The 14,416-nt window shown below is 40.0% G+C and overlaps 1 protein-coding gene across 5 annotated transcripts in view; it reads right to left on the bottom strand.

Annotated features, from left to right (window-relative positions):
- armc8 (armadillo repeat containing 8) overlaps positions 1-14,416 on the bottom strand; it is a 273,575-nt gene that overhangs the window by 114,781 nt on the left and 144,378 nt on the right. For all 5 annotated transcript variants that reach the window (XR_006024507.1, XR_006024506.1, XR_006024508.1 and 2 more), the window contains exon 12: positions 3,667-3,762. Coding sequence is in view for 2 of the 5 variants with exons in the window: in XM_042067501.1 (XP_041923435.1) it covers positions 3,667-3,762 (96 nt within the window). In the remaining 3 variants the exon portion in view is untranslated. The remainder of the gene's footprint in view (positions 1-3,666; positions 3,763-14,416) is intronic.

The raw sequence follows: 14,416 nt of genomic DNA, 5'->3' as shown, positions 1-14,416 counted from the left end.
ATATTATTTGTTTGCAATAACAGTTTATCAGATAATGCAGTATCCATGTCTTGGTATCTTTTACAAAATCAAAAAAGTCTACCAGTGTTTTAGCCGAAAATAGCAGAGCTACGCAAACATACCAGTGCACAATGGTGTAGGGCACGTGCATAGAGCAGGGGTTCTCAATTTGGTTTTGGTTCCAGGGTCCCCTTGTGGGAGAATTTTTTTTCTGAGGACCCCCATTCAATTGTATGTTGACGATGTGGACTGACAGTTAAGCTACACAACAGTAGGAATGGTTCATTATGACCTGAGTGAAGTGATTAGTACTGTAGATGCAATAGTCTGGAAAGTCTTTTTTCCATACTTATCCAGACCTGGAAATTACTAAAATCAAATTCCATACTTTTCCCGGTTTTCCATACTGCGTAGGAACCCTGGTGTGTGTGTCTGTGTGTCCTAATGTCTGTGGCACGCATATCTCGCTGACCGTTTGTCAGACTGACCCAAGATTTCGTATGTGGCTCACGCATGGCACAAAGGTGTGCAATCTCGATTTTTAAGATTTTTGAATGCATATTTCAAAATATGCTTATTTACGTAGGACGTTTATCGCTGCACTGCACTGTTTCCAGGGGGACCAGTTTCAGGGGAGCTCCACTTTCACTTTGATGATAATCATCCAAACACTGCGACTGACTATCATGTCTGTACTCAACAATAAAGACTCTCTGTATGCAGTTTGCTTGCATAAAATGATTACGCGGATTTTGCAACAACACGCCAACAAACAAACACGGGCATGTAGTGACCACTCAAAATAAAAGTATGTGCAATAAACTGACGCTTCGAATAGCCCAGGCTAGTGAAAGACTGAGCGACGTCACTTATGCTAAAGACTGTTTTTGAGTCACATCGTTGCAAATTTCAAACAATGATGAATCATTCCACAAAATGGTTTGTCTTCAGTATTAGGAAGTTAATCAGTAAGCTTAATACACATTTAGCCTTAACTCAAACCAGTTGTTAGGCTTATGTCATTCTGATCTGTAGCAATGTCACACGCAGCCATGCCTACATTTATTACACATTTATTAGAGGCCACATTAATTATAGGCTAATATATTATAATATTCAGTATTCATTATTGAATGCTTAGCTGGAATGATGTTTCCCTATCATCCTATTTTTAAAGCAGGCATATCTGTGGGCATGTAATTGGGCTACGGGTTTTCTTCAGGAATGGCATGTTTGAACGGGCACTGCACTAGTAATAATAATAAAAAAATAGCAGAGACATGAGTGGAATCATTCACTATTTAAGGAAGGCAAATATAAGTGGGTCTTTAGGCTAGATTTGAAAACAGCCACTGAGGGTGCAGATTTGATGTTATAAGGGAGGCTGTTCCAAAGCTTGGGTGCTCTAACTGCAAACGATCGGTCACCCCTAGTTAACAGTTTATTTTCTGGAACAACTAAAAGTCCCCAGCTGGAGGATCTGAGGGGCCGAGCCGGACAGTAGGGGGTTAATAAATCTTTTAAATAGTCAGGTGCCAAACCATGTAAGGCTTTGATAGGTTATAAGGAGGATTTTAAAATCAATCCTAAAACTCACTGGCAACCAGTGAAGATTGACCAGAACTGGGGTGATGTGTTCCCTAAATTTAGACTTTGTCAAAACTCTGTCTGCTGAGTTCTGAACAGTCTGTAAACGAGAGATGGATTGACGGTTTAGACAGAAAAACCTGGCAAAAAAACCTGACAAGCTGCTCTTGTGAAAAGTCCTTTAGTGTACTGCATCGACAGCACTCCTGGCTGCGTCAAACAATGGAGCAGAGAAGGATTCACAACCTTGCAGTCATGTCAATTGAAAATAACAGTGCAGCTGAGCTGTGACAGAGTGATAATCCATTTCATCTCCCTTCAAAACAGAAGGTATTCTTTGATGCTTCCACCCACAAAGTAGACAGCTGTGAGTGCAGCCACTGAAAGTGACATACTTTAGTTAGCTGAGTGACAACAGAGGGATAGGAATGAATAGTTGATGTTGAGTGGATAGTTTTTGTTTACTACTGCCTTTATGTCTTTTAGTTGTTGATTTTTTAGGCATACGGTCTTCTCATTTGGCAGAATAAATCTTTGAGAAACATTTATATTTAATTTGTTCTGTGTTGTCAAATTTCATTAGGACCTTGAACTAAAGTACCAGTGACTAAACTAATTAAGGAATGCACCACACCATTATGTTACCCTCTGTTCAATGTATAGAAGAGACTGTATAGTCTTCAGACACAATAGAGATATATCGGTGGCAGGCAGAAACAGGCCTCGGAAAGATAGCATGAAAGAGGTCAGTTATGAAACTATATATTTTTAGAAATTATAGGCTATAACACATTTACATTTTACTAAATGCATTGATGGATATTGTTTCTTACATCTTTTCCATGAACTCACCCTGACATGTATCATACCAACTCAGACTCGTAGATATGGTATCAAAATATAAAGTGGTCAGGGCAACATTACTGCAAATATGCAAACAGACTATTTCTATAATATACAATTTCTATTCCATATCTGAACCCATGACATTAGCCTACCCAAACCTCGACCTCAACGTTTTGGACAAGCACACCAATGTTGACTACTTTGTTACCCATCTGAAATAACTCCTCTAGGTTTGTTGCCTTCATCTTTTCTGTTTTCATTGTTTACAAAAAAAAAAAAACATTTTATATCAATGATGGCCTTAAAGTCTTGAGTCAGGCCCGAATTCTCCCATTTGCGTGTAACTCGCAAGTCCTTTTTTACATGCTTCCAGTTACGCACTTTGCAGTTATGCAAATCAGTTCAAAGTAAGTTGCCACACGCCCTTTGGTGCATAATAGGCTACAAGAAAATTCCTGACACTTGTGAAATGATGCAAAAACTTCTTAACAAACAAACAATTTTCCTCCAGGGCTCAATGTTCCATCAGTCAGTGTCAACGAAGTTAATCAAGCAGTTCAAACGTAACTTTAGTACCAAATGAAAACGAGACCTTCCTTAAAAAAAGTCAGGCTGCGTGAGTGGAGAAACCGATGGAGAGTGCCGAGTGCGGGAAAAGTTGAGGACAGAAGAATTTAAAATAACGTTCACTGTGCTTTCAATAATAAAGACGCTTTTTTTTTTTTATTCAATAAAACCATGACCTTATTTCTTCATTCCGAGCTAATGCAGTAAGTCAGCCTTTGGATAAAGAAATGGGCTATAGCCTACATTTGAACAAGTGAACATTTGAACACTTTGACAATAATGTATTTTGAGTAAAATACACATTGTTACACTGTTTTTATCAATGAAGACGTCGATTTTGGTTGGTTATTACATAATGCACCATATTGGTAACACTTTATATTAAGACACATATTCACCATTAATTAGCTGCTTACTAACATGTATATTAGTAGCATACTAGCCATTTGTTAGTCATTATAAGTCACTAGACCCTTAATTAAGAATTTCTCCTATGTAAGCTCCTAATTACCCCCTTTAGCACTGATGCACATCATATGGCCTATTATGTCAGATATGAGAGAGATTTAATATAATAAAACATAAGACACATAAATAAGGAATATACAAAGCCCCTGTTCATATCAATCCTGTCAGGCATTAAGTATTTGATGTGTAGTAAGTCACCTTCTTACGGATGTCTTCATCATTAGAGCCAAGTGATGCATAGAGCTTGAAGGCAGCTTGTCTGAGCTCATGAGCATGCTTCAAATCATGGTCTAGCTGCAAATAGAGAAAGTACAGTTATTTATTATTGGAATAATAAGCAGTGAAACATGTAAAACTACCCTTCTCAATCCATTCTTATCTTGCCTTATGTCTTCAAAGGATCTCTGTAGATGTTTATATCCTCAAATTTGGTAAGGTCTGCTGTTTATTTTGATATATGGTTTGCCATGTATTGATTGAAGAGTTTGTGAGATATTCCACGATAATGGGTGTGCAGAATGTAAATATGATTTAATTTCATGTAAATGCAATGTTAATTTTCTGCTCTTTCATGTGATGTGTGAGATATCTGTGAGAGACGAGTATTCCGTGAGCAATACAACAGAGAAGGAGGGGTGTGAGTTTGGACACAAAGTTTGCTTAAGCTGTGCAAATGAAATCTTAAACATTTATTGAATATCTGTAAAAAACACAGGCAGGTGTGAATATTTCATAAATTGCTGATCTACTGAGATTTTCCAAACAGATCTTTAGGGTTTACAAAGAATGCTCAGAGAATGAGAAAATATCCAGTGAGAAATTCTCTGGGCAAAAATGCCTTGATGCCAGGGATCAGAGGAGCATGGCCAGACTGGTTCAAACAGATAAAAAGGCAGTACTTAAAATAAGTTTACAACAGAGGTATGCAGAAGAGCATCTCTAAACGCACAACACATCAAACCTTGAAGCAGATGGGCTACAAGTAGCAAGAGGACCACACCAGGTGCCACTTCTTCCAGCTAAGAATAGTAAACAGAGGCTACCATTTGCACAGGCTCACTAAAATTGGACAATGCAAGATTGGAAAAATATTACCTGGTCTGATGGGTTTCGAATTCTGCTAAAACAATTGGATGATGGGGCCAGAATGGCGTAAAGAACATGAAGGCATAGTTCAGATCGTGGAGGTGGTGATGAAATGGTGTGGGGTATAGTTTCTTGGGCAGACTTTGGGATCCTTTGTATCAATTAAACATTACAGAAATGCAACAGCCTACATGAGTATTGTTAGTGACCATGTCCATCCCTTTATGACCAAAGCGTACTCTTCTTCTGATGGACGCTTTCAACAGGATAATGTACCAGGTCACAAAGCTCAAATCATGTAAAACTGGTTACTTGAACATGACCATGAGTTCACTGTACTCAGATGACCTACACAGTCACCAAATCACAATCCAATAGAGCACCTTTGGGTTATGGTGGAACAAGAGATTCACATCATGGATGTGCAGCCGACAAATCCGCAGCAACTGTGTGATGCCATCATGTCAATATAGACCAACATCTCCAACATCATACAGTCCAACCCAGTATTAGCAAGGCGTTCCAGGTGAACATCAGTTGAGCCTTCAAATGTTCAACAGAGATTGACTAAATGTTTTACTAATAATCTGCTTAGCATTTGTATATGCATAGTTGAACACTTGTACAAATAAATTGTAGTGAAAATAAGCAAATATACTCATGAATCATCACTAATAATCTGTTAAACATCTACAGAACAGAACTGGACGCAGACACCTTCAGTCATTCTCTCACAGAATTGCATTTTAAACGGCACTGACTATTTAGAAACAGAAGTAAACATGAACACGGCACTAAACGACCAACAATGTCAAAAGTAGTATCCTGTCCTGTAGTACTCCTGTCCAGTTCTATTTCTCCATACACGAGGTCCACAGAAATGACAGCTTTCAACTAGAAGTAAACATGAACACGGCACTAAACGACCAACAATGTCAAAAGTAGTATCCTGTCCTGTAGTACTCCTGTCCAGTTCTATTTCTCCATACATGAGGTCCACAGAAATGACCGCTTTCAACTAGAGTGCCATTTTCAAGAAAATGCTAACACACCTCAACAGTGACGTCCCAATCTAGGCCCGGAGGAAAAAGATCCATTCGTTTTATAATATATTATATGCCATAATATTGTAACCGTCCGTCCAATGTATACATGTACTTACAACCAGCAGTCATGTAAATACTTTTGAAATATAGCACAGAGAGGATATAACTATAACTGATCTGAGTGCACACTCCCAGCTAAACGCCATTGACTCATTCTAAAACACAAGCCACAACTGACTTAACATTGTGGAAGAATACTTGCACTGTTCAGTTAAGTTAACTCCTTGAATTACAGGTGGAGTGTTTGTAATTAGGGTTTGAAACACATTCACATTATATCATTACCCTGAAGGAGGTATTGCTGAAATGCAATGAGTAGGGCTACACCTCAGACGCACATGCAACAAACAAGTCCAATAAATCTGTGTTGGCCAATCATGTTTTTTTTTTTTTTTGTCCAATACCCAAAGCTTCCTTACTCTAACAGCAAGGTCACCTATTTACTGACAGTATTGTAGATCACTTCTGTTGGAATGTTCTAAACTTTAGCGATGACAGCTATAGAAGTGCCATAGGCCTAAGCACGTGGTAGAATTCTGCTGTTTGTTTGTAATTTGACAGACCTTCCTCACATAGAGACCGCTGCTAATGTGATTTTTAGAGATTGTAGATTGACTACCCAGCATTCCCAGCACAACTTTAGACATCTCTAAAAGACCACAATACAATCCAAATTGATCATTTAGCCTAAATCAATATATTGTATACTTTTTACATGCAATATTCTGATTTAACTTTACTATTATGACAATCATATAAAAATCATAAGTGGGAGTGACACCACGATTATGGAAACTATCACTAGTTCAGCTAAGTTATATTCTCCAAAGAGCCATATTGACTGACAAGGCAATATTACACGGTTTATTACAAATAGTTGGCTATTGCACAATTGCCATAAAGCAATTTGTGATTCTCTGGGTCGAGGAGAGCAACATTGCAAGGCTGGTTCTCAGTAGACAGATAGGCTACGGCTAGGAAGGTGCCCCTTTTACAAGTTAGTTTAAAAGAAAAAATACACTTTTTGAAGATGTCATAGACCAAACCAACACTTACTAGCATAGCCTAGTAGCATATGTCACATAAGATTTGTCTGCATATTTTTTAAGACACACCAGGTAATATTTGCAAACTTGGCACACTGTTTGGCCATGAACCAAACTAGTCAAGTCAAGGTTAAACCATCTTTTTAAATTATTTTCCTGATCCACAGTTCAACCAGAGACTTTCTAATGAGGACACACAGCACTCAAATAATCTCCCATAGAAATGTATGGGGTTAGTTTGTAATGCAAACATGGCAGTCATCTACACATATTCCGCCCCTTCCTCTGCCAAAAGTTGACATTTGGGGCAGCCGTGGCCTACTGGTTAGCGCTTCAGCCTTGTAACCGGAGGGTTGGCGGTTCAAACCCCGACCAGTAGGAACACAGTGCCCTTGAGCAAGGCACCTAACTCCTCACTGCTCCCGCTGTTGATGCAGGCAGCTCACTGCGCCGGGATTCGTGTGTGTTTCACCTCACTGTGTGCTCACTGTGTGCTGAGTGTGTTTCACTAATTCACGGATTGGGATAAATGCAGAGACCAAATTTCCCTCACGGGATCAAAAGAGTATATATATGTGTATATATCGTGCCAATCATGTGGTTATGTTGTGAATACATTGTGCGAATAATGTGTAGTGATCTCGCAGCTGGAGCAAGGTTGGTGTCGTGAAGCCTTGTGCATGTGCAGTTCTGCCAAATAGATGCCCGATTAGTGCTCTAAAATGCTACCCTTTTTCGTAAACCTTTTGAAAGCTCTTGCTTTCTCCATGGCTCAGTGGTTGGCAAGGTCCTGGGTGAAATTTACAGAGGTCTCACAAGAGATGTGAAACTCATTGACTATTTATACACAAGCAGTAATTACAATCAAATATGTCATAGATGTGGAAACTTACCCTTAAACCTGGGTGTGTCAACTTGTGTGTATGTTATCAGGCCAAACTTTCAAGGATATATAAACTTTTGATCAGGGCCATTTAGTCAAATTATTATTTAGAATTATAACCCAAAGAGAAGAAATACTCTTTTCTCATCGCATGGTAGGGTGGCTACTAATTCTGAATAACTGGACACAGATGAAGTAAATTTGGTAAAAAAGTTTAATCACTGTTCCATATCAATGCTCATTTAATTATAACAACCATAGTAAACGACAGTTGAGCCTGGAAGCAGACTTCATAACAATGGAATAAACTCTAAACAAGCTAACTGTCCACCGTTATCCCTTTCAGAACCAAAGAAAGTTGTACAACAAACTGAACAAGTTGGCTTCTTTTTAAACTGAACCGCTTGTTTCCTGCGTGCTATAAAGGCACTATTGCCTATAGTGGAAACTGGGCGATAAGGAGGATAAAAGCCTTTGAGGTGTCCCAACATGCGGAATTAATGAACTTGGCACTGCGTGTTGGGGAGTTCATTGCCTCCGACTCGTCCATTATATCTGTATATTGGGACACCTTGGTGGCCGCTATAGCTATAATTGCTGTTGCTGTTTACATCCCGCCATCAGCTGATGCAAACGCCGCATGTGACATCATCAATATGGTCACCGCTAAGTTACTCACACAACATCCAGATGCCTTCATGGCAATTTCAGGGGACTTTAACCATACTTCTGTCTCTGCAATACTTCCAATTTTCCAGCAATTTGTTAACTGTTCCACCAGAGACAAAAAAAACATTAATATAAAAAATATATGCAAATGTGCAGGACTCTTATAATTCCACAGCTCTGCCCCTACTTGGCAGGTCAGACCACAACCTGGTTCTCCTCACACCCATTTACACACCCATTGTTCAACAGCAGCCGGTGACTACAAGGACAGTAAGGAGGTGGTCACAGGAAGCTAATGAGCTTCTGCAGGAGTGCGTTGAGGTCACAGACTGGGATGTGCTTCGTGAACCCCATGGCAATGGCATTGACTCGATGACGGACTGTATAACAGAATACATCACCTTCTGTGTTGACAATGTCATACCAACTAGGAAAGTAAGATGCTTTGCTTATAAGCCCTGGATCACCAGAGATCTAAAGGAGTTATTAAATAAGAAAAAGAAAGCCTTTAGGGATTGTGACAGGGCTGGCAGCACTGTGAGGATCATGTCCTTTGATTTCTCAAGTGGTTTTAACACCATACAGCCTATGCTACTACATGAGAAGCTGTAATGGATGCAGGTTGACACCTGTTAACTCATTGAGTGCCAAAAATGTAATATTACCTTTTTCCTTCCCATGCGTTGAGTGCCAAAAACGTAATATTACGTTTTTAGCTTTTTTTTAAATTACGAAACTAGACACTCTAACACACCTTATATGTGATTTTGGGAACTCTGTGATGAATGGAAATTAAATATATGACGATCAAAAACTCATGAAAACGCATTAATCTGGACATTTTATCTGGACATTTTATCACTCGGTTGCCGCTTTGGGTCGAATCAGTGACGCATGCACGTCCGGTCAAAACCAGGCCATTTTCGTGGGTCTATCATAGGGCTGTCACTTTTGTGAAAAAATCCTGTTCGATTCTTGACACATAATTGTTCATTGAATCGATTGTAAAATCGAATTTTCATGTCTAAAGACGTTTCAATTTTCAACGCCAAATATAGGACAATCCACAAACAACTAACAGGCATTAGGACGAACGTAAAGGGGGCGCTTGAAGATGCACAATGGCGTAAAGTTTCACACAATGACAAACAGGAGTGCAACATTCTCGAAAAACAATAAGCAGAGTGGACTGCCATAACATCAGTGAAAAACATTACTGCAGGCTTCAACGTGGCTGCGTTTACAATTAGAAATGTCAAACAAATTTCGCCTACGTAGAACTCACGACTGCACAGTTTGCATACCGCTTTGTCCTTCTCCATAGTTTGATATACCCAAACCCCGAAGTGCATCCATATCGAACTCCTCAAGTTATTAGGGCCCATCACTCGTATCTCTCATGTCGCACAGGTTGATCGCGTTGTCCTCAATTTTTTGGCAAAACACCAGCAGCACAGCAGCCGATTGAAAAAGCTGTTTCCGGTGCGTAAAATTGGTGGGAATTTTCTTTTTAGCTTTCGCAATGCTTACTGCACTTCGGAATTCTTTGTTATTTTTCTGCTTGTTCCTGAGTTTTGTTACATCTATCTTTTTCATTTGTTTAATTCGTTTAAAATGAATAGTGTACAGTGGGTCCCAGTTAAAAATTGACACTTCATTCACGATCATGGTGAATGGTGAAATGTAATTACAACTGCAGCCGCTTGGGGGCAGCATAGTCCGCTGTGGAGTTCCACGGTCGAACCAGACGGCGCATTCGACAGCAAGGGCTGTGATTGGCCGAGTTTTCAGTGCGTTTCTCTGTGTTTTTAGCAGCCCCTGCAACATGCTAGTCCACTGTAGCCTAAGCCTTGTACATAATGTTAAACATAGTTTTGGATTCAGTGGCAAGATTTCTTGATTGTACAGTGTCTGTCTCTCAGTAATGTTTTAAAATGAGAGCTTCGTCAGCTGGCAGTAGGCTACTTTGTCGGTAGTCATGAGAAGTTTGCTTGCTAACAGAACATAAATATGCTGCCCAGAAACCTTGTGAATAGTTCTGATTTTTTTTACTACACTAACAAGGTTGAAATATAGACTTTGCCTACAGCATCTCCTTAACAGTAATGTTAACAAAATGACAGCATTCATATGACAAAGAAAAACGAATTTGGTTACTCAAGACTGTGCCACAGCAACCGTGTAGGCTACAGTCCTACCCAATAGGCCTATTCGAAGCAGATAGCGTTGTCTGACGGTCAAGTGGGTTAATGCAGTGTTTCTCAAACTTTTTCAGATGGAGGACCACCACAAAAAAAATAGATTAGACCTACTTCAACAGTATATCAGCACAATAGGCCTACTCACTGAACCACCTTGCTTATTGTATTTTCACTTTGCTTATTGTGTCAGAGGATTCATATGATTTAAACTGGCATATCTTACATAGACAGTGTTGCAGAACTGTTTGGATTTACATACAAGTTGGTTCAATATTGCAAACAACTCATCTATATCATATTTTACCACGTCTGCTCGCGGACCACCAGTGGTCCCCGGACCACACTTTGAGAAACACTGGGTTAATGCACGTATTTCCAGAACAGGTCTGCAACTTTCAGGCAGTTCGGAGTTCGAATCTAGGCAGGAGCAGAGCCATATAAAGGCCTAGGCCTATTGTTATAATTTTTTGCAAGGTGTTGCTCCTGGCAATACTTGTTTATAAGACGTTTGGTGATTAATTGATAGCTGTTTTTGGGACACGAAACGTTCTTTATAATGAGCGCATCCGGGGAGTTAAAATGACTGTTACGCGCTGTTACAACTGTAGGCTACAATGACTGCAATACAAAAATATGCGCGTGTTAGTTTAGTTAGTTTTGTGATGTTTTGCATCACAGGTTTTGCCTCAGGTTTGAGGGCTTTTTTGGCAAGATTGACCTTGGTTAGACTCTGCATATGTTATTTCTCCGTATGGAAAATAAAGTCAATTTTCGACACATGTCTGTTATTAGTTCAATAGTGTTGCTTGTTAAAACATGTGACTAGTGAAACTCAAATGATTTTAGAAATATTTAGCCAAAGCCAAAATGTGTTAGAGAAGGAGAGACGCCGGTGCAGCTCAGATGTCTTCTTAATTTTCTTTATTCTTTAGTAAAAGGTGCAGAACATTATTCAACTTTGACTAACGTTTCGATGTTCGTTAGTCAAAAACATCGACACATCGAAATGTTAGTCAAAGTTTAATAATGTTCTGCACCTTTTACTAAAGAATAAAGAAAATTAAGAAGACATCTGAGCTGCACCGGCGTCTCTCCTCTCTAAAATATCTGTCCTGGCCTGGTTGCAACGGATTGTGGCCAAACGACAGAAGCGCGGAGAACCCTCCTTTGTCTACCAAAAAGTGTTACTTTGTGCCCCGCGCTCCCCCACTGCTTGTGAAAGAAGGGGATGGGGGAGGGGGGCTTAACGTGAAAAAGCTTAATGTCACAAAACGGCAACGAGTCGTTTTAGGCTACAGGCCTTCATAATGGTAGGCTACAGGAAGTGGGGGGAGGGTATGGGATGACCAGAGCCGTCATCTATCGTCTTTCCAGGCACACAGCTCGTTATATAGCCTATCGACTGCCTTAACAGATAGGCTTTGCTCTTGGGTTTGGCCTTACAGCGAACTCAATGCTCTTGTTGCTTGCAGTTTGTTAAATAAAGCAATGCAGATTACATTATTTATTTCTGATTAATTGCATCTTTTGATGTATTTTGCAACATTTGCTTGTTAGGCTGGGCTACTGTCAATGTCCTGTACAGGTCAATGTTCAACAATTGCTGGTGTAGGCCTAGGCTATTAATCAATTAGGGACTGTTCGTTATTTATTTAATTAAGGGGCTACCGGAGGAGTTTTGGGAGTGTTAGTCAAAAAAGACGTGACCCTCCCTCGCCAGCAAGAATTTTTTCTATGACCCTCCAAAGTGATTGAGAAAAAACGCATGACCCTCCCCAGTCCCAACAATTTATTGATGCCTTAGGCTACTGGGTCAATTTGGGAGCTTGCATGCTACGACTCCTTCCTTGAAATGCCTTGAAAAGGCTGTCGTTTGCACAATTTCACAAATAATCACCGGGACCGAAACAAACCTGTCAACTTTTCCCGGGTTTATCGTGTATTTTAACTTTTTCCTCGCTGTCTTAGGAGGAGCTGCAGGGCCGTCGCAAGGGGATGCGAGGCCCTGTGCGAACTTGACAGATGCAAGGCCCTTTTCACTTACGTGCATGAAATCATGCGATAGCTTACTTTACACATAGCCAAGGCTACCGTCGGTGTATTTTAATAGTAGCCTAGTCTAATAAGCTACACCAGCTTGCCTTTAAGAGGGGAAATTCAATTGTATAGCCTATAACATTAGCTGAGTCACATATTTTGCCATATGGTGTTTATCATAGGCTACATCACGAAACCAAATAGTGTAACAAAGGCGAACACTTTAACAGGGGGAATTAATTGGGCATGAATCATTGTGCTGAAAGATATTTGTCAATGAGCAGAAACACACACGACATTCAAACTATTGATAAGATGTACTGGTCTGTATCTATAGGCTAACATTGGACAAATAAATGACACTGACTCGCCATATCCTGACTCAGGAAAAAAAACATTTTCTTGCTTTGCCGCAAACTCAGCAATGAAATCATAGGCCAGTTTGCAGGTAGCCTAACGTCTTTTTCATAGAAGGGAGAGCCCAGTCTCTCCTGTGACATGGAGGTGCGCAAATAGTTTTTAATAGCCTGTTCAACTTCGAAAAGCTTCGTTCACCCGAGGCCAGTCACTGATCGCAATTTCAAAGTTCGGAAAGCTTCATCTTTTTAAGTTTTAAGTGCAGTGGCACCTATCTGCCCCCTTTGGAATTATATCTCGAGCCTATTATAAGGTCCAGTGCGTTATGTCCTGGGATTCGGATGTGCTCAAAAAGAAAAGAAAAAACACTTTTTTATGGATGGTTATGAGGAGCAATGTGAGAGAGAAATTTGATGATCATTGATCGTTGTTTTGGGACGTTAAGCCTTTCCATAGGCGTCAGTGAAGGAGATTGAAGAATGACCATTTTTTTTATACGAAAATATTTCTTAACTACAAAAACTCAGTGTCTAAAAACTCAGTGTCATTCAGACTCAACCCTCGTTGTTTTATTATCTTTTTCGTTGTCGTTTGAACGTTGGCAAGCAGGCATGTTGCGGTTGCAATTTAAGTGAAATTTCTACAGTAGGCCTACAACATGCTGTTAGGCTGGGCTACTGTCAATGTACTTGTACAGGTAAATGTTCAACAATTGCTGGTGTACAGGTTATATAATCAATTAGCTAAATCATTTGTCCAGCTGTTTAAACATTTTTTTTCGTGCTACATTCAAACACAAAAGGTGCTTTGATATATTTTTCGTTTGAACGTCGGCAAGCAGGCATGCTTTGGTTGCAATGAATGAGGATAATTGCTTTTTTTGCATTATTTTGAATATGACTCGCTCCAGTCTCAACAGCACGTACTTTTTCCACACGCTAAGTTCTAACACACATACTGTAGGGCCTATCCCCTCTCGCTTTCTCTCTCTCCATCCCTGCACACGGTGCTTTCTTAAAGGAGCTGCACCATTTTACAACAATTGCATCTACATTTTCATATTAGAATGTTTTGTCAAGTGTAAGCTTAAACTACCGTGATCAATTTAAGTTCCCGTGCCCCCGCTGCGTCATGGAAGCAGTAAGTCAGTCGCATCAAAAATAGTAGTGGCACCCAAGTGACACCTTGTGGTTGTTTGTGTCAACTGCAGTTTCTGCCATTTCTGCTGAGAAAATGGGGTGCGTGATTCATGAAGGAACCCGTCCAAACTTAACGGGGACCCACTGTACATATTTGGTTAAAATCGATTCCCTATTTTAGTTTTCGAAACTTGTGTTGCTATAACACAGAATATGCAGTGGCTGTACAAAAATCATCAACAATGGTCTAGATTGCTGGCACTCTAGGACAAAGCTTCCGAAAACAGCTTGGCATTCAGTGAGTTAACAGAGTACAGGCAACTGGTGGACCGTTTTGTGACATGGTGCAGGAGCAACCACCTTTTCTTGAATGTGGGTCTTATAGACAATAAACTGGATTGGAGGTACAACACTGAGGCTGTAT

This window comes from Alosa sapidissima, chromosome 2, assembly GCF_018492685.1.
Source record: "Alosa sapidissima isolate fAloSap1 chromosome 2, fAloSap1.pri, whole genome shotgun sequence".
NCBI classification, from domain to species: Eukaryota; Metazoa; Chordata; class Actinopteri; order Clupeiformes; family Clupeidae; genus Alosa; species Alosa sapidissima.
The sequence above is the reverse complement of the archived record's forward strand: the minus strand, read 5'-3'. Positions and strand labels throughout refer to the sequence as shown.